This window comes from Argentina silus, assembly GCF_951799395.1.
Source record: "Argentina silus genome assembly, chromosome: 19".
Lineage (NCBI taxonomy): Eukaryota > Metazoa > Chordata > Actinopteri > Argentiniformes > Argentinidae > Argentina > Argentina silus.
Window position 1 is genome coordinate 1601140 of NC_139673.1, and position 17418 is coordinate 1618557.

The 17418-nt window shown below is 47.7% G+C and overlaps 1 protein-coding gene across 1 annotated transcript in view; it reads right to left on the bottom strand.

Moving 5' to 3' along the window:
• Positions 1–15503, bottom strand: part of gpc5a (glypican 5a) — a 113988-nt gene extending 98485 nt beyond the window's left edge. Inside the window, exons 1-2 of the mRNA XM_083691606.1 lie at positions 15114–15503; positions 10772–10933 (exon numbers count right to left, since the gene is read on the bottom strand). Coding sequence (XP_083547732.1) covers positions 10772–10933; positions 15114–15264 — 313 coding nt within the window. The 5' untranslated portion in view covers positions 15265–15503. The remainder of the gene's footprint in view (positions 1–10771; positions 10934–15113) is intronic.
• Positions 15504–17418: the final 1915 nt, after the last annotated feature.

Sequence of the window (17418 nt, forward strand, 5' to 3'; positions counted from 1 at the left end):
GCGTCTGTGTGTGCATCTGTGTGTGCGTCTGTGTGTCTGTGTGTGTGTGTGTGTGCGTGCGCGTGCGTGCGTGCGTGCGTGCGTGCGTGCGTGCGTGCGTGTGTGTGATGGTAGGTAAGGGTGAGCATAAAGAACAGTCACCTAACAGCCGTATCAGTGGTTCTCTGCCTGAGTGGAACAAACCCCGTGACTAAAGACATTTCTATGGGAAGCCCTGAGCGGCCGGAACCGTTTTCATACCACGTTAGTCAGCGAGCCCCCGGAGCAGTTTCACATCCACCGCATTTCACACCGAGGCTCTCAACCCAGCTCTCAACCCAGCTGAACGTTGCGTAACTTTTGGAGAGGAAAAAGCGTGTGAAATTGTCGTCAATGCAGAGTTTCTGCCGGGCGAGTGCGTTGTATAATGCAATCTATGTATCTGGTGGAGAGGCTGGCCCAGGGGAGAGGCTGGCCCGGGGGAGAGGCTGGCCCGGGGGAGAGGCTGGCCCGGGGGAGAGGCTGGCCAGGGGAGCAGCCAGAGGCCATACATCTCCATTTCAAACAGGCATTCTGGAGACAAACAATGTAAAGTGCTGACAAGTGGGAGTATTTTTAGGGCTCATCCCGGCTCAAACGCAGTGTGTGATTGCGCTGAGTGAGTGAGTACTGTATAAGTGTGTGTGTGTGTGTGTGTGTGTGTGTGTGTGTGTGTATGTGTGTGTGTGTGTGTGTGTGTGTGTGTGCGTCCGCGCCTGCCCTCCCCCCACGGTCTGACCTGCTCGCTGGGCTCTCTGTGGCAGTGTCAAAGCAGGACACACAAGGTTGAAGATACTGCCACGGGTGTGTGAACAGGGGCGTAGGAGCCATGTGTACCTACAGACCCTGGGCAGCCTCATGTGTACCTACAGACCCTGGGCAGCCTCATGTGTACCTACAGACCCTGGGCAGCCTCATGTGTACCTACAGACCCTGGGCAGCCTCATTGTCAACACTGGCGTCATGGACACCGAACACTGTGAAACACAATACGACACTTTCATTACAGTTTTCAAGACCATTGTTGCCGCATCCGGTTTACGCATGGAATGTTTGGGGTTTTTTTAAAACTAAAATTACATTATCATTAGCGATATTTTTGTCTTCTTACAATGTATATTCTAGAATGAGTCCAAGTTGTGCCTGAATAGGGGTTTTAGAATGGAAACGATTGCATTTATCAGCCGTGGGTATTGACTCTGGCTAATCCTGCCTTTCCCTAAATCCTCATCCCTTACACTTCAAACGCTGAGAGATACTTTCAATAGAGACTGGCAGTCTCCCAACTCTCTCTCCATCTCCCTCGCTCTTTCCTTTTCGCTCTCTCTGGGAAAAAAGCCTCTTGTTCTCTCTCTCTCTCTCGCTCTGTCTCTCTCTCTTGCTCTCTCTCTCTCTCTCTCTGTCTTTCTCTCTCTCTCTCTCTCTCTCTCTCTCTCTCTCTGTCTCTCTCTCTCTCTCCTTCATCTCTCTCTCTCTCTCCTTTATCTCTCTCTCCCTCTCTCTCTTTCTCGCTCTGTCTTGCTCTGTCTCTCTCTCTCTCTCTCCTTCATCTCTCTCTCTCTCTGTCTCTTTCTCTCTCTCACTCCCTCTCCTTCATCTCTCGCTCTCTCTCGCTCTGTCTCTCACTCTCTCTCTCCCTTTCTTTTTCCTGTCCTCCACCGGATCAACTGTCAACCCCTGAATCACAAAGCCAAGCCGAATTCTGTGGGAATCTCGAGGAGGCCCCATACCCTAGCCCCATACACACACACACACACACACACACACACACACACACACACACACACACACACACACACCTCCTAAGAGGCCATAACAAAGGAGGCCCTGCTGCAGACCTGACCAACAAAGCCAAGCCACCAAATGAAAGGTCCTCAGTTCACATAAAGGAGCAGCCTGAGAGCTAAGCTTCTGAAACGCATCTCAGGTCCAGCTGTTCCCCACGCTGATTACCACCGCGGCTGATCGGCGTTCGCTTAACCTCTTCAACTGCCACTTCGGTTTTCATGGCTTTGTTTTTTAGTCTCATTTACATATTTATGCAAAAATAAATGCCATTGACATTGAACATAGCTGTTCTGCTGTTCTTCTGCTGTTCTGCTGTTCTGCTGTTCTGCTGTTCTCCTGTTCCGAATTCGGCCAGGGAAATATCAGGCATGCAAATTGCCTTTTGTTTTCAACCACTTGAAGGTGTGGAGTGTTGGAATGAAACAATTACAGACGACACTCTGAGTGCACGCTGCAATACTAGAAATACTCCCATGGGAGTGTGAGAACCGCATGCTGACCAGGGTTCTGTTGAGGGGGAGTCGGTGCCATTTACACACTTTTTACACAAAGTACTTGAACAAACAAGAGTACATGTTTTACCACTCGAACCAGACAGGGAGAGACAAATGACTAAAACAGGCAAACTGTAACTAGGGAAAGGTTTTTACATTACGATTCACTGATGAAGTGCCCATTACACGGCTCAGTGTTGACCCACGGACACGTCTCTCATCCCCTCGGCCCGTGTTCAAACCCACCACAAAGCTTTTGATGGATTGTACTCTGTCAAGGAGAATGTCACACACTGACCTCGGACATCACGGCGGCCATCTTTGTCCAATGAAATGATGTGTTATGGTTGAGTGCTGCCCGTAAAAACAACTTTAAGCCAGTTTAAAAAATCTAAACGGGACCGGATGAAGACTGGGGTAGAACACAGGATCAGTTACTACCTATGGGAATGAATGAATGTGTGTGTGTGTGTGTGTGGGTGTGTGTGTGTGTGTGTGTGTGTTTGGTGTGTGTATGTGGGTGTGTGTGTGTGTGTATGTGGGTGTGTGTGTGTGTGTGTGTGTGTGTGTGTGTGTGTGTGTGTGTTTGGTGTGTGTATGTGGGTGTGTGTGTGTGTGTGTGTGTGTGTGTGTGTGTGTGTGTGTGTGTCTGTGTGTGTGTGTGCGTGCGTGTGTGTCTGTGTGTGTGTGTGTGTGTGTGTGTGTGTGTGCGTGTGTGTGTGTGTGTGTGTGTACTGAAGGTGTAGACTATGCAGGCAAACAACAGGCTTTTTGAGCCAGTTTCAGTGTGTCACTCATAGCCTGTTCTAGCAGTGCTGTTTAGGCACGGCCATAAAACCACGATAAAGTCGTGACCACAGGGAACCTACAGTATACTGCAGTGGGGGTTTTTCCACATACTCTGGCTTTAGCAGTGTCAGCTAGCAGGCCTAAAACTCCAATTTGCACCCAACAATAATTAAAGTAAGGAAAACCAAAAGGATGGAGCGGTTAACCGTGTTTTTCTAGAGGGAGGGAATCATATTCAAAAATAAGAAGGAATGACAAAGGATACTAAAATACTCAGCCTCATGAGTATTTTCCCTGACCGAGGCAGACGGCCAAAATGTGACACATTTTCTGGAAGACAACAACAGTCGGAGCTCAGCGAGGCTCAGGACCAGTCATGGCTGAATCAAACTATTGTTTATGTCACTGGTGGGAACCATCAGGGCAACTCATAAAAGGGGTCTTTCTTTATCAACAAAAATCTACTTACAACCTTCACAATTCACCCTCCGGTTCAGGCTTACCTCTCACTCACGTCAACAAGAAAAGTTCCCCCTTGCCTCACATCCGCAATTTCTCAGAGTGCGGGGGGGGGGGGGGGATTAAATCGCTGTGTAGACTGTGAAGACTTCACAAAATTGCAGGGTTACTGAGACTCAAGCAAACAAACACCAACACTTTACGTTCCTTCTTGTTTTGTCTTTGGGGCTGCAGTGAAAATGGCATAATTACAAGGTAAACATCAGAGCGAGAAGTCACTCGTTTTAGAGTGCCAGTTAAAAATGAACGGGGGGGTCGAGGGCAGGGAGAACCGACAGGCTGGCTTCTTCGGCGTGGAAGTCAGTCAGACCCTGACACACATTCAGCCTTCAGTGGTTTAACATATCACAACCTCCAGTGACATCTAGCTGCTATTCAGGCGGTTCATTCAGATAGGAGACTGACTCCGGCTCTTCTAGTCCTCTCTAGAAGTCTACTCCATTCTAGAAGTCCTCTGTAGAAGTCTACTCCATTCTAGAAGTCCTCTCTAGAAGTCTACTCTATTCTAAAAGTCCGGAACTTGGGGGAGGCTGGCCCGGGGGAGGCTGGTGGTGGTAGAAATCGGAGGACGGGGCTCATTGCATCACACGTTGTGTTTGATACCATTCCTCGTTCCGTTCCATGCATTACAATGAGCCCGTCCTCCAAATTTCTGCCTCCAACAGCCTCCCCTGGTCTGCTCCTGTATGAAAGGCTTAAACATAACACAACTGGAGAAGTCTTGGCACTACTTCAGTAGTCAACAGACAAGTCACTGTTTTAAGGCTTCCCTTTTCTCAGGCTTCCAACATTTGAGAACAAAGAAAGAAACGGTGCCTGTTGCTGACTTGTTAGCGGGAGCAGCGTTGCCTGTGTAGGCCATCCACATCTGACAGACCTTGATCAGAAAAGATTTGACAGTCAAAATACAGACTGAGATTTTTAGAAGTATGCAAATACATTCAAGATCCTCAGAGATCAAAGACTGTACAAAATGTTTTTTTTTTTTTTATGTTTGAGCTGCTTAAAAATGTACAAGGACACAATTTCTGAACAGACGTTTAGCTACACAGCCTCGTAAGGACACTTCTATTCTTCATCTGTTGTGCAGAGGATTAAAACAGCTCCTTGTCTCCCATACAGAGTCCTCCTAGGTCAGGTCTCAGAGCTAATGTGCCTCCCATACAGAGTCCTCCTGATTTTGATTGGCTCTTCAGTGAAAGAGGACCACTGGCCTTGGAGATGACAAACACACACATGCGGTGATGGTCCAGGCGCCACAACCTCTGCCTGCCTACATTCATTAGGCCACTTCTGGTCCTCCCAAAACAAAAGGCTCCAATTAGAGGGAAAATAACTAAATGGTGTGTGTGTGTGTGTGCGTGTGTGTGTGTGGTCTGACTGATTGTGTGTGTGTGTGTGTGTGTGTGTGTAGTCTGACTGAATGTGTGTGTGTGTGTGTGTGTGTGTGTGTGTGTGTGTGTGTGTGTGTCTGCGTGCGTGCGTGCGTGCGTGCGCAGTCTGACTGACTGTGTTTCCATCTCCTTATGCAGCTACAGTAACTCAGAGACAGAATCCTCCGAGCGCACACACACACACACACACACACACACACACACACACACACACACACACACACGCACACACACACGCACACACACACACACACACGCACACACACACACACACACACACTGAGGGCAGCAAAAGCCAACAGCTGAGTTGATGTTGAGTGAATGTCTCCTTTCATGATCACTGTTTTAAAAGTAGCAGGTCCTATATCATGCAGATGGCATCCCCTTGTGAATGATAGATAAACCCATTATGGCTTGTTTAAAATGGCTGTACATATGTTTCCTGAAGGGTAAATGAATAGTCTTAGTTGTAGATTGTGACTGATAGTCCTACCGGTAAGGCTCTGTGGATGCCTTCGAGTGCGTCTCTTCAATCAATCTGTAATTACGAGAGCAGACTATTCGCAGGCTGGATGGTGGATACTGGAGCTGGGAGAATCTGCTTCAGAAAATGTAATCGTGCAACTGCAGCGAAATGAGTTCTGAGGAGGATGATGCATATGGGAAAAAATGTCTGTTGGTCGTTTGTTTTTTTGTTTTTTTTTGTTTTTTTCATAGGACAAAATAAACATAATTCTACCACCACAAAGACTCTTCCTCTTTTACTTATTTTTTTCTTAATGACTCATAATCAAAAACAATTGCAGGAGGGTGGGGGTGGGGTGGGGGGGTGGGGGGGGGGCCTCATCTCATTTACTGTTACTCCTAAAAACAGTAACAGCGAGTTAAGAAATAATTCCGACCACATCCTCCTAACATAGGCCCTCTGGGGAATGTTAATCTGTTGCCCTAAACACTCAGAGTCACGTTGAAAGGCAGAGCCGAAGCCAGTACCACCCACACAGCATTGTCCCCCTCTGCTATTGAGCAATTAGTCAAGAAGTCCTCCTGTGATAGGGCGAAAATTAAGTGTGGCAACATATGTATGGGAAGCACAGAGGGACAAAAAACACTTGGCAGTGAAGCTTCCTGAATCCCTAAAAGGAAGGACAAAGGAATTGTTGTTCTGCTAGTCAAGTGTCGAGATAAAGAAAATACAAGTCATGCATATAACGGGGGGGGGGGGGGGGGGGGGGGGGGGAGCAATGATGTTGAATTAATGAGGGGGTTCTTCCTTTATTCTCCCTTGAGCAACGGAGAGTCCTTAGAGGCCTTTCTCATTCTAATTTCCACGTCACGTTCTTCGGAGAGCGAACAGGGCCGGTGGCGACAGAAGTCAGGCTCAAACCGTAAACACAGAAATGTGGAAAAAAACGGAAACAAAAACAACTTCTCTGCACATTCTGACAGTTGTGCTTCTAAATCACTTGAAAGGGTTTCATTTGAGAAGATATCTCCCTACACATCAAACACCACAGATGGATCAGCTCTTCTCCGCTTCCCTCAGGTACCACATTCCTACACGTGTGAGAGTAGTTGTCCCGGCGTGAGAAAGCTGAATACGCACACCGAAGCCAGTGAACCTTTAAATAGCGGAGGCTGGAACAGCCAAGTAAGTACACTGACTGTACATACATTAGCTTAGCTACTGTTATCTTAAAGGGATGTGTGGTCACATTGAGACGGTGACTAAGATGGGGCTAAATGAGTAGCCAGTCAAATTAATTTAAAACACCAGAGTGACAGTGTCCAGAAGTAGCCACTGGCTCACCACATCTCCCCTACCCACATACAGTACATTACTGTAGAATGATTTCTCTAAATCAACTTCCCTAGACATACTGTATGTGGGTGGTTCTTTCAAACCCAGGGAGGCTGGTGGAGGTGGAAATCAGAAGATGGGGCTCATTGTAATGCATGGAATGGAACGAAGAATCGGATCAAAAACGTGTGTTAGACGCCATTCCATTACAACGAAAGCCCATCCTCTGATTTCTACCTCCACCAGCCTCCGCTGACCTAAACGGTCATTAAAGGGTCTCTGCCAGTGGCTGAGGCCCACCTGGGCCCCTGTGGTGAAAAAGGAGAGACGGGAAAGGAGGGAATGAGGGATTTTGGGAAGAAAGGAATGAGAGACAGGACCAAAAAGAACAAAAACCAAGAGTACAAGTACACCACTATCCCGCCTGTTGGTCGTCTGTTAACAATCGCTCGGCCGGGAACCTAATTTGGGGGACAACAGCGTGTGTACGGTGGAGTATGTAATGTATTACAGGCCCGGCCAGGAAGAAACAACGGTTAAGAAGGGGGCAGGCTAATGTGCCCATTTGTTATATGCAAGGCCTTCAATTAGACCTCTTTATTTGATGCAGCTGGAAGCAGCGAGTGATTCAGCGCCCCTCAGAGAGCTCCAGAGCAACCAAGGAGGGAAAAAAAGGATATAAATTGAGACACTGGCGAGACAAACCACAATGTCAAACACTCGAGAGGCAACAGCGAATAAAAACAGCCAATAAAACGCTACTCAAAGCTCTTTTTTTCATGTGTAAAGGCTTAACAAAACCGGGAATCTCCAAAGGGTTTGATGCTTGATGCCTTTGAGTGCCTTATGAAACATAATTGATTCAGTGGGGCCTGTGCCGGTGGTACAGAAATCAGTTGATGGAGTTGTTGTTGAGTGCGAACGGCGGTGCTTCAGAAACACGTTGGGTTTGAGGAGCCCGGCTCTCCACGTGCGGCTCTCGCTTTAATATTTCACCCTCAGCTCGTCCACAACCCACTTTGAAGTCCCTTTCCTCAGTCAGCAGAATCTCCAGGCAGCGAAATTGAAAAAGAAAAAAAAAGACAAAAACAAAAAAAAAAAGGTGGGATATTGTGAAGACAAGCAGCTGGCCTTATTTCGGCATGGAACCTTTTTTTTTTCTTCTGTGAGAACGGAGCGCGACCCCCCACCCCCACCCCTTCCACCCCCCCACCCCCCACCCCCTCACGGGACTGTGTTTGTCTTTCATGTGGGGGTCGTAAAGTTCCTCCACATCATCCAGACAATGCACAAATATGCGGCCTGCCGAGAGGAGCTCAGAGGGAGTTCTTTCTTCCGGCGCTCAGGTTTGTCTTCTGTCCATGGCAACCGACCTGCGCTGTCCCAGAATCCCGCTGGGCAGGAGTCGGACGCTGACAGGGGTGCGGCTATGAATCAGCCGGGAGAGAGACAGAGAGAGACAGAGATGACACCTCCAACATTCTATATGAACCGGAATCTTAATATGAGGACAAGAGATGAACCAATGAGCTTAGAGGAGGGGGTTCAGGGGCCTGAGCCCACCTGTAGATGAGGCTGCCTCTGGCTCTGGTGGAATGTCATGCTTCAGACACAGATAGCAGCTTAGAGAGCCTGAAAAAAAAAAGTGGAATGGAGTTGTGCACTCAGTGAACACTGAATTGATGCTGTTTTGGTCACGTAGACCTTTGATAGGCACCGTTATGGATTAAAAGCAACACATTGTCGCTAGATGTGCCTTTGTCTGGAGTCTGTTAATTAAACACAAAGCAACCGCGAATGGATCCCAGCGCAGGCACTTCCAAATGCTGATGTGTCCTTCTCTGGCATAAACAATGGCCAGTTTTTGTAATGACTAGGCCGTCCGGGCCAGGTCATTACCGTCTCTGTCTCTGTCTCTGAGGTGGTGTCTCTGTAACTGCCTCTGCCTCTGTCTCTGAGGTGGTGTCTCTGTCTCTGTCTCTGCCTCTGTCTCTGAGGTGGTGTCTCTGTCTCTGTCTCTGCCTCTGTCTCTGAGGTGGTGTCTCTGTCTCTGTCTCTGCCTCTGTCTCTGAGGTGGTGTCTCTGTCTCTGTCTCTGCCTCTGTCTCTGAGGTGGTGTCTCTGTCTCTGTCTCTGCCTCTGTCTCTGAGGTGGTGTCTCTGTCTCTGTCTCTGCCTCTGTCTCTGAGGTGGTGTCTCTGTCTCTGTCTCTGCCTCTGTCTCTGAGGTGGTGTCTCTGTCTCTGTCTCTGCCTCTGTCTCTGAGGTGGTGTCTCTGTCTCTGTCTCTGCCTGTCTCTGCCTCTGTCTCTGAGGTGGTGTCTCTGTCTCTGTCTCTGCCTCTGTCTCTGAGGTGGTGTCTCTGTAACTGCCTCTGCCTCTGGCTCTGTCTCTGTCTCTGCCTCTGTAACTGCCTCTGCCTCTGCCTCTGTAACTGCCTCTGATTCTGCCTCTGCCTCTGTCTCTGTCTCTGTCTCTGTAACTGCCTCTGATTCTGCCTCTGCCTCTGTCTCTGTCTCTGCCTCTGTAACTGCCTCTGATTCTGCCTCTGCCTCTGCCTCTGTCTCTGCCTCTGTCTCTGTCTCTGCCTCTGTAACTGCCTCTGTCTCTGTCTCTGCCTCTGTAACTGCCTCTGATTCTGCCTCTGTCTCTGCCTCTGTAACTGCCTCTGACTCTGTCTCTGCCTCTGTAACTGCCTCTGTCTCTGCCTCTGCCTCTGCCTCTGTTGACCGCAGCAGTCAACACTCAGCTGAAACACAGCCACCCGTCTGGTGTACGGGCAGGCAGACGCTGGGCCAGGGGGAGGAGAGGCTCCAAACCACGGCTCACAGTTTACCGCCCTGGAGGACTGTCACGTCAGCCCGGCAACCCACAAGACGCCTGCCCGCGTACGGGCAAAGCACAAGGAATCCTTTGGATATTTTTGCTATGCCCACAGAAAGACTGTCGAATCGAGAAAAAAATGAATTCTTTTGAAGTGAAACAACAAAAGTTGACTGATCCGCGTTGATCAAAAGTGTGGGGTTTAACAGCTTTTGGGGCATTGAAACCCACATTGGTCCACATTGTGACCCCATGTGACCGTAGCTCTGCTATGGCTTTAAATACAGTGTTTATGTGTTTATGCTTAGCTCTCCTGCAAATCATCAGAGATCAGTATGAGTGGGATAAGAGTATGTGTCTACACGGAGCAGGGTAATTAAAGTGATTTGGCTTAATGATATGGCTCTCTGTGCTGTGAGCAAGTCGGTTTTAAAGCCTAGCACAGCTCTGTCCTCTGAGCACCTCCAAACAGGGGAAGCAAGCAGATGCACAGAGGCAAGTTGCTGCCTGTATGGCAACTGTCAATCATTATTATGGAGACCGAAACTGGAGAACTTGAGCCCAAGAGGGGTTCGGAGGCCGAGAAAATGTCACGGTGGTACAGTAGGTTACCCTGCAGTGCAGTCTTAACTGCCATTTCTCAAGATTTTCAACCGTCAGAATATCTTCTCAACAACAAAACTATCCTTCAACTAATGCCCTAAGGGGTCGATAAAGTTGGATGGTATTGTAGGCAGGGGAGACAGGCGGTGACACCACATAGGACCATGCCCCACTGCATCCCAGGTAGACATCTCCCCCTCTAGACGGCCCCCTGAGTCCTGGTGTAGCAGAGCCCCAGTCAGCTCCTGTAATCTCTCCATCTGGGAGAAGTGGTGGGTTGGGCTGGGAGGAGGACAGACCTGCCTCTGTTTGACCAAGCCGACTGCAGGCTCTCTCCACACACCCGCACGTATGCGCACACGCACACACACACAGACACACACACACACACACACTCTCACACATGCACACACACATGCATGCGCATTCAAACACAGCAACCTAAGCCTCCAAAAACATCTCTTTCCACACACACACACACACACACACACACACACACACACACACACACCACCTCCGCCGGGCCTGCGGCCCCAGACCTCTCACCTTGAAAGGCGGCCACGTTTCGTGAGATGAGGAACTTGAGGCTGGAGCTGGACGTCTGCAGGAGGTTCTGGACGTCCCGTCGGGCAGCCACCTGATACCGCTCCACCATCTTCTGCGTGCAGCACGTCAGGTTCCTGGACAGGCACACCTGAAGGTCCGTCCCTGAAATAACAGAATAACCTGTCACACTTTACATGCAGTGGCCCTATAAAGTCAGCGTCAGCTATGGAGTTTAGTATTCTCTGTGTATTTCAGTGCTGAGGACATTTTTCCGATAAATGATTCATCCAAAAGTGTTTTGGATGTTTTTCATTAATCACATATGTCCGTCTGGGTTGATCGCCGTGAGTCAGGTAATTTGTCTGTTATGAAAACCACATCAGCTGACTCGACTTCAAACACATGAATTGATGAGCTGAACATCTGAGTGGCCCCTCGGGACATCGCATCAGCAGTCTGGCATCAGTACCACAGAGCCCCTGAGACTGGAGACATCACGTCCATGTCACCTGTCTGAGACTGGAAGACATCACGTCCATGTCACCTGCCTGAGACTAGAAGACATCACGTCCATGTCACCTGCCTGAGCCTGGACTACGTGCTCACCATCCCCAAGCAGAAAGACTGTCTGCGTGTCCCAACAAGCAGCTCGGGGGGGAGAAGGAACGCTAAAAGCAGAAAGTCAGATTTGTGAAGCGATCTGAGTGGAGTGAGTCGTTATCACCTCACAGAGGTTGAGATTTTCCACTGCGTACGTATGTAAGCAATCTGCACCCATAGGGGGCAATCTAAACAACTTCAAAAGAATGGGGGGTGGAGGGGGGGAGAGGGGGGGGGGCTCAGAAAAGGATCTTTTCAGGCATGCTGGGACAGAGTGTGGGGAGGAACTGTTGCCAAATCCGCTATCAGCCGCCCGGGCTGCGCGGCAGCGTTGGGAGAGTCGGGAGAATTACGTGTAAAGGAATTCCGACTCATCTGAGATAAGATAACATGAAAGTGCCCCGGGTCTCTGTTTTTCCGCAAGCTTCCCAGAAGTATTCCCGCTTTATCCACCGCAGAAACTAACTGTGCTCAGGACGACACAATGAAGTGAACTGCTGTGGTTTGATCTAGGGATGAATCTAGATGGCTGAGTGAGTCATCTTTTTTTTTCTTTTTTTAATGATAAGCCTGGTCAGAGAAAACACAGTTCTTACATTCATGCTGATTTTGATCTGAAAGACAGCGGGGGAGGGGGGGGGGGGGGGGGGGCGGGGGTTCCTATGTATAATATTTCCAGTGATGCTTATTAGCATTCACAGAAATCCGTTGAAACAACCTACCATCCCACTGATCTGAACCCCTTAAAATCTACAATCCTCTGATTGACTTTGCACCAGCAATATCTTTGCCTGAGGGGATATTTAAGGGAATTACTGCTAGAGCTAAGACTGATCAAATCTGACCGAAATCCCTATCCCTTCTACATGAAAGAGCTGGCAAGAGAAGAGTCCTAGTTGTTTAAACTCAAGGCAACGAGGCAAGCCTTCAAAATGTAGAGTTGTGGCGGTGAGCAATGAAAGCGCAGATTAAAGCAGCAGTTGGATCTTTTATGAGCCTCTTAGACCCACTGACTCAGGACCGAGCTGCTTATTGACAAAAGGATCCTTTTGGCTTAAAAGTCCAGCGTGTAGTTTTGCGTGTTGAAGGCCCGCTCCATTTTAAAACTTGCATGTGCATATCCTCGTAAACAAACCAAAAGTGAAATAGGCACATAAAGGTCCGTGTCCTACCCAACAACCAGATTTTAGAAATCGGTTTGTTTGAACCAATACAGCACTCTTCACTGAGCGTTCCTCGTCATGTGATCGAATTCCTTCATGGCTACCGATTCATCATGGCCATTTAGCACCATTTTAAAGCTACAATCTCCATCGACTCATCTAAGAGGGGGCCACACTCAGAGACAGAAGACATTTTGAATGAAACAAACATCCAGATAACAACTAGTTACTGTGACATCATAAACAGTGCCCAGATCTCAATCGCTAGCATGTTAAACTAACTGCAAAGGCCCATTTAAAGCACCAGAGTGGTGATGGCCTTTAGCAGGGGGGTATTTTGTGGTTGAACAGGGGGTATTTTGGGGTTTTGAGTCTGACCAGTCTGTTCCTCTCACAGTGGCAGTTAGGGGAGGGTGGGGGGGGCGATAGGGGTAAAAACAGAGAAGCTGGCGCTGGCCAACCCACACGGTTCATGTGGCTTTATCTCCCAGCGGAAGGGAGGCAGATAGGCCGACCATAGACCAGCTATATTTACTAAACGGTCTGGTCTCCTCTCCGCTCTCGACGGCAATAAACGCACACCAACTCTGAGGAAGCTTTCACTCATTCACAGGGATGTTGTTCTTGGAGGAGACTTCTGAGCTGCGCTGAGCTCATCCACTACTGTCTGTCTGCAGCACATCACTGGGAAAGGGACTAGGAATGCTAAGGGAAAGAAATACAACCAAACTTCAAACGGTTCCGACATCTCCGGCATTAAGAGGTGCATTAAAAGTGATGCCAAAATGACAAAACATGTCATCGGATAATATTTGGGGAAACGACAGACACGTTCATCTTCGTAGTTTGAGGATGTGTCATCATCACACCTCCTGACTGTGAGACAACAGTCATGCTTGAGCTATGCGTGCTCCTCAGCAGTCAATAAAGAAGTTATCAAAGAGTTTATAATGATTTCACTCCATCTTTAAATAAATTAACAATAACCGAAATACCAACAATGGCTTAATGAAGCCTTCATAAACCACATGGCCACGTACGATGCTTCACAAATGATTTATGAGCCAATCCATATGACATAACAGATCATTTGCTTTTGTATGATTTCTGAAGCAAGTATGAAACGGTATGAAGGATTAATTATGTTTTAGACGTTGTCCTGTGTTACAAATGGGAGTTCTGTGGAGAAAACGACCCAAAGTCTCTGATAACTACAGTGCATAATGGACAAGCATAATTTCCAAAAAATCAATATCAGGAAAAAACAGGAAGAACCGTAGGGTGGCTTGTCTTCAACTTCCAATCCATCCTGTTTACCTAAACTGTGCACAGAATGATGCCTGTTTCCTCTGAGCACTGCACTTACTGTTTCAAAAGTGCCCATTAGGGTAGCAGCCACACAATTTACATGTTATCTAGCTTCAGGGCCATAACATGACCCGCCCTGGAGAACCACTAACCAAGCTGGATGGACCGCCTCAGTGTTGGACCCCAGCTGTGTCAACAGGGATGAATATTATCTTTCATCTAATAGCTGCAGTGATGTTTTCAAGTCAAGTGTATTGTATTGTCTTGTGGATGATAAACGAGATGAGGCACAAAGGCCTGACTTGGTCAATGAGATCCAGTCTCTCTAAAAGGTGAAGGCATCAATCACACAACTCCTGGTCTAAGATGAGGCAGGACGGCAGACATCACCCACCAAGATGCACGTGTTTCTGCAAATCAATATTTCTCTGCCATGTGCCAATCCAATCTGAAGCTTCGATGGTGTTGTCTGTTGAGTTGTTAACACTGAACGAAACAGACATATAGCTTGCGCCTATTAAATATTAGGCTACATATTGATTGTTTTTCAAGCACTGCACGTTAAGATCAGAATTTACATCATCACAACATGATTAAAACTTTCATTTAGAAACAAAAGTCAAGCCCTCACAGGGTAGGCCTGTGTCATTCCCATGGATCTGTAACCTTCACCAATCACCAAAAAGGTCTTCATTTAGGAGCACCTGTAGCTTTCACACTGCTCTGTTAAATGAACAAGACAAACAAAACGAATAACAGCAATCGGCTTTTTGGCATATCAAGTGTATTCAACAGCTTAAGTCAATAAAGCCTCTAAGCAGTTAGAAAACTGAACAGGGGAAAGTACAATTTCCAGTAAACTTGTTTGCTTCATAACTATGGGGGGATTAGACAATGTGACCCGCCTTGGACCACTTCTCAGCCCTAATTCAGCGCCCCAGGCAATGAATGATTGAATTACGCACATCTCGCCACCCGTCCCGACCCGAGTCAGGCGATGCGCGGGGGGCTTGCCAAAACTCTTTCCTAATCTCACCTAGTCTCCCTTTAGAATGATATAGCCCAGTGAAATTATTGATAAAAACAAAAAAACAAAACTAAGACTGTACATTGTAGGACACATTACGCATCACTTTCGCGCATCTTCTGCTACGCGAGTAGGAATTAATATCCTAATAGCCTATTTCGGGATTCTCAACATTTTTTAAATTAGGGTAGTCTACTCTCCAAAAATCGGCAATAATCAACGTGTTAGGACCTACTGACTTTACCTGCTCTTGGTCTCTCGGGCAATGACTTCACTGGTCCAATTTGTCTCAGTTGAAAAACTTTGCGCACTTCATCACAGGTCGTAAGACTTTCCAAACTTAACCCAACATAAGCAGCAAAGAACATAAAGCCGAGCAATTCGTGTACTCCCATTTTAAAATCCAAGTGTTAGATGTGTCATAAAAATCGAGACCAATTGACATTTAGGCTCTATAATATAACGCACATCTTCATAGACCGCCGTTCGGTTGAGTCCACATTTCAGGATCCAAGGTTGACAGACAGCTAGACTAACTCGTCAGCGGTAGTAGGTTCAGTAAATAGCCTAGTAGCCTAACAAAAACACAGAATCCTTTAGGCTTAGTCACTGTACTGATAGTTGAGAGCTTCATAGGACTCACAGTAACTTCAATGCAGCATGTCCACCAATTTGGCACCACTGGAGCTGTCAAGGGAATGGGCGGCACCATACCTGCGGGTGGAATGACTTTCTAACCAACAGCTTGAGAGCATTGCCACCTCGTGGACATATCAGTATCAGCACTTATTAAACCTGGAGTTCACCATGACATGAGAAAATGCTTACTATATGTTGCTTCTGTGACCAGGTTTGCCATGGGCTATAAGCATGAACGGACTGGGATTACAAAACGGCCCTGGACTTTCACCCGGCCCGGTGAGGAATGGACACGCCGGGGAGATGGAGCAGTGGGCTGCGTCGCTCATTTTTCATATTTTTTTTGGCCCATATCGTCCTTTAACACCGGCCCCGCGGCCCACAAATCGGAATTCTCCCGGTGCTCCAGATGGCCACTCCGCTCTGGCCATAAGCCCATGTTGAATGTGTAGCCTAATAAGACCTTAGGTCAGCAGGTGATCTCAACTCCTTAACTCCCTTTCACTGCCTTTACTCCCCTCCTGATCTGGCTTATCTTCACCTCGCACACCCATTTGTTTATGCATGTCGCCTAGTCATAATTTATGGCAGACTCCCGTCACACGTATGTGGTCGTGACGGCGCTGTTGATGAGATCCATTTTCTCCAGCTCTCCCATCACCAATCCTGGCCAGTCACGCAGGCCTCAACTGATAAAAACGAGGGTTCTTTGACCCACATCTTCAGGGTCCATCTGTGCCCTGTGGTAGTTCTCCTAGGCTGCACTGTTATTTTATCCAACTTAAATAATCACAATTCTTGCATCTGGCTCATGCCCTAGATCTAATTATGGTTGTGACAACACGTGAAAACAGGTGATTTAGGTCAGTGACAGCCAGATGAACTACCCTTTATCCGTTTGTTTATTGGCAATGCATGTAAACAGGACAGCAGAACTGACACAGGGCTCCCTTAATAGGATTAAATTAAACCAATTGGAATAAGACCAATATACAATTGAGGCAGCTTCTCCCCCGTATGCCAGCAAGCACAGGAAAACGTATGCAATTGTCTGAATGTCAATGAACAGAGTGCACAAACTGTACAGATGATCACATTTTGATAAATCAAATTTAATAAATAAACCAAGACCAAACAGGAGTTTTCGATGAAAGCTTTAATTCAGAAAACACCCAAGCAGCACATTACATAAGATGCAGTTACATAAAATGACATGTACATCTGGGTAGGCAACTCAATGCATATGTTCAAACTTAAAAGCAGACATACAAAACACATCAATGAAAACGAGACTACAAAACGTTCTAAATTAGGCCCTTATTTGCGCCATGTGTCTAAGCAGTTAGCAGCAGTGTCAGAAGAAACGGGCCACAACACAACTAGGAGCACAATCTCCCCAGTCCTACACAGGCCGGGACAAGTGCAATACCAGCCAGGTACACAGCATTGCAACTCATCCCCACCTGCACAGAAAGGGACAGCAGGACCACGGAACGGTTAGTTACACACACACACACCTGGTACCTGATGATGGTCACTGCCCCGTCAGTTTTGCATGGATTTGCACAGCATCCATGATTAAAAAGCGGAATGCAAACCAGCAAAACTGACCAGGTACGAGCGACGGCTCGGGGCTGTTCCGGAACAGCGACGACGCTGGTGGAGGCGTGTTCAGTCTGGACGCACAGAGCTAGAAGTACTTTAAGTGCTCATATTGCAGTAGATAGGGGAAGAACACTACCTGCACTATAAGCACTTTAGCACTGCTGAACCTCACAAAGGTGACTTAGATAAGGTACATTGATTGAAGACCTTAGGTTAGAGACATTACCAATGGCAATGCTACTGGGGTGCAGGATGGATGGATGGATGGAACCCCCCCCCCCCCCCCTCCCATCCCCCAAACCCTG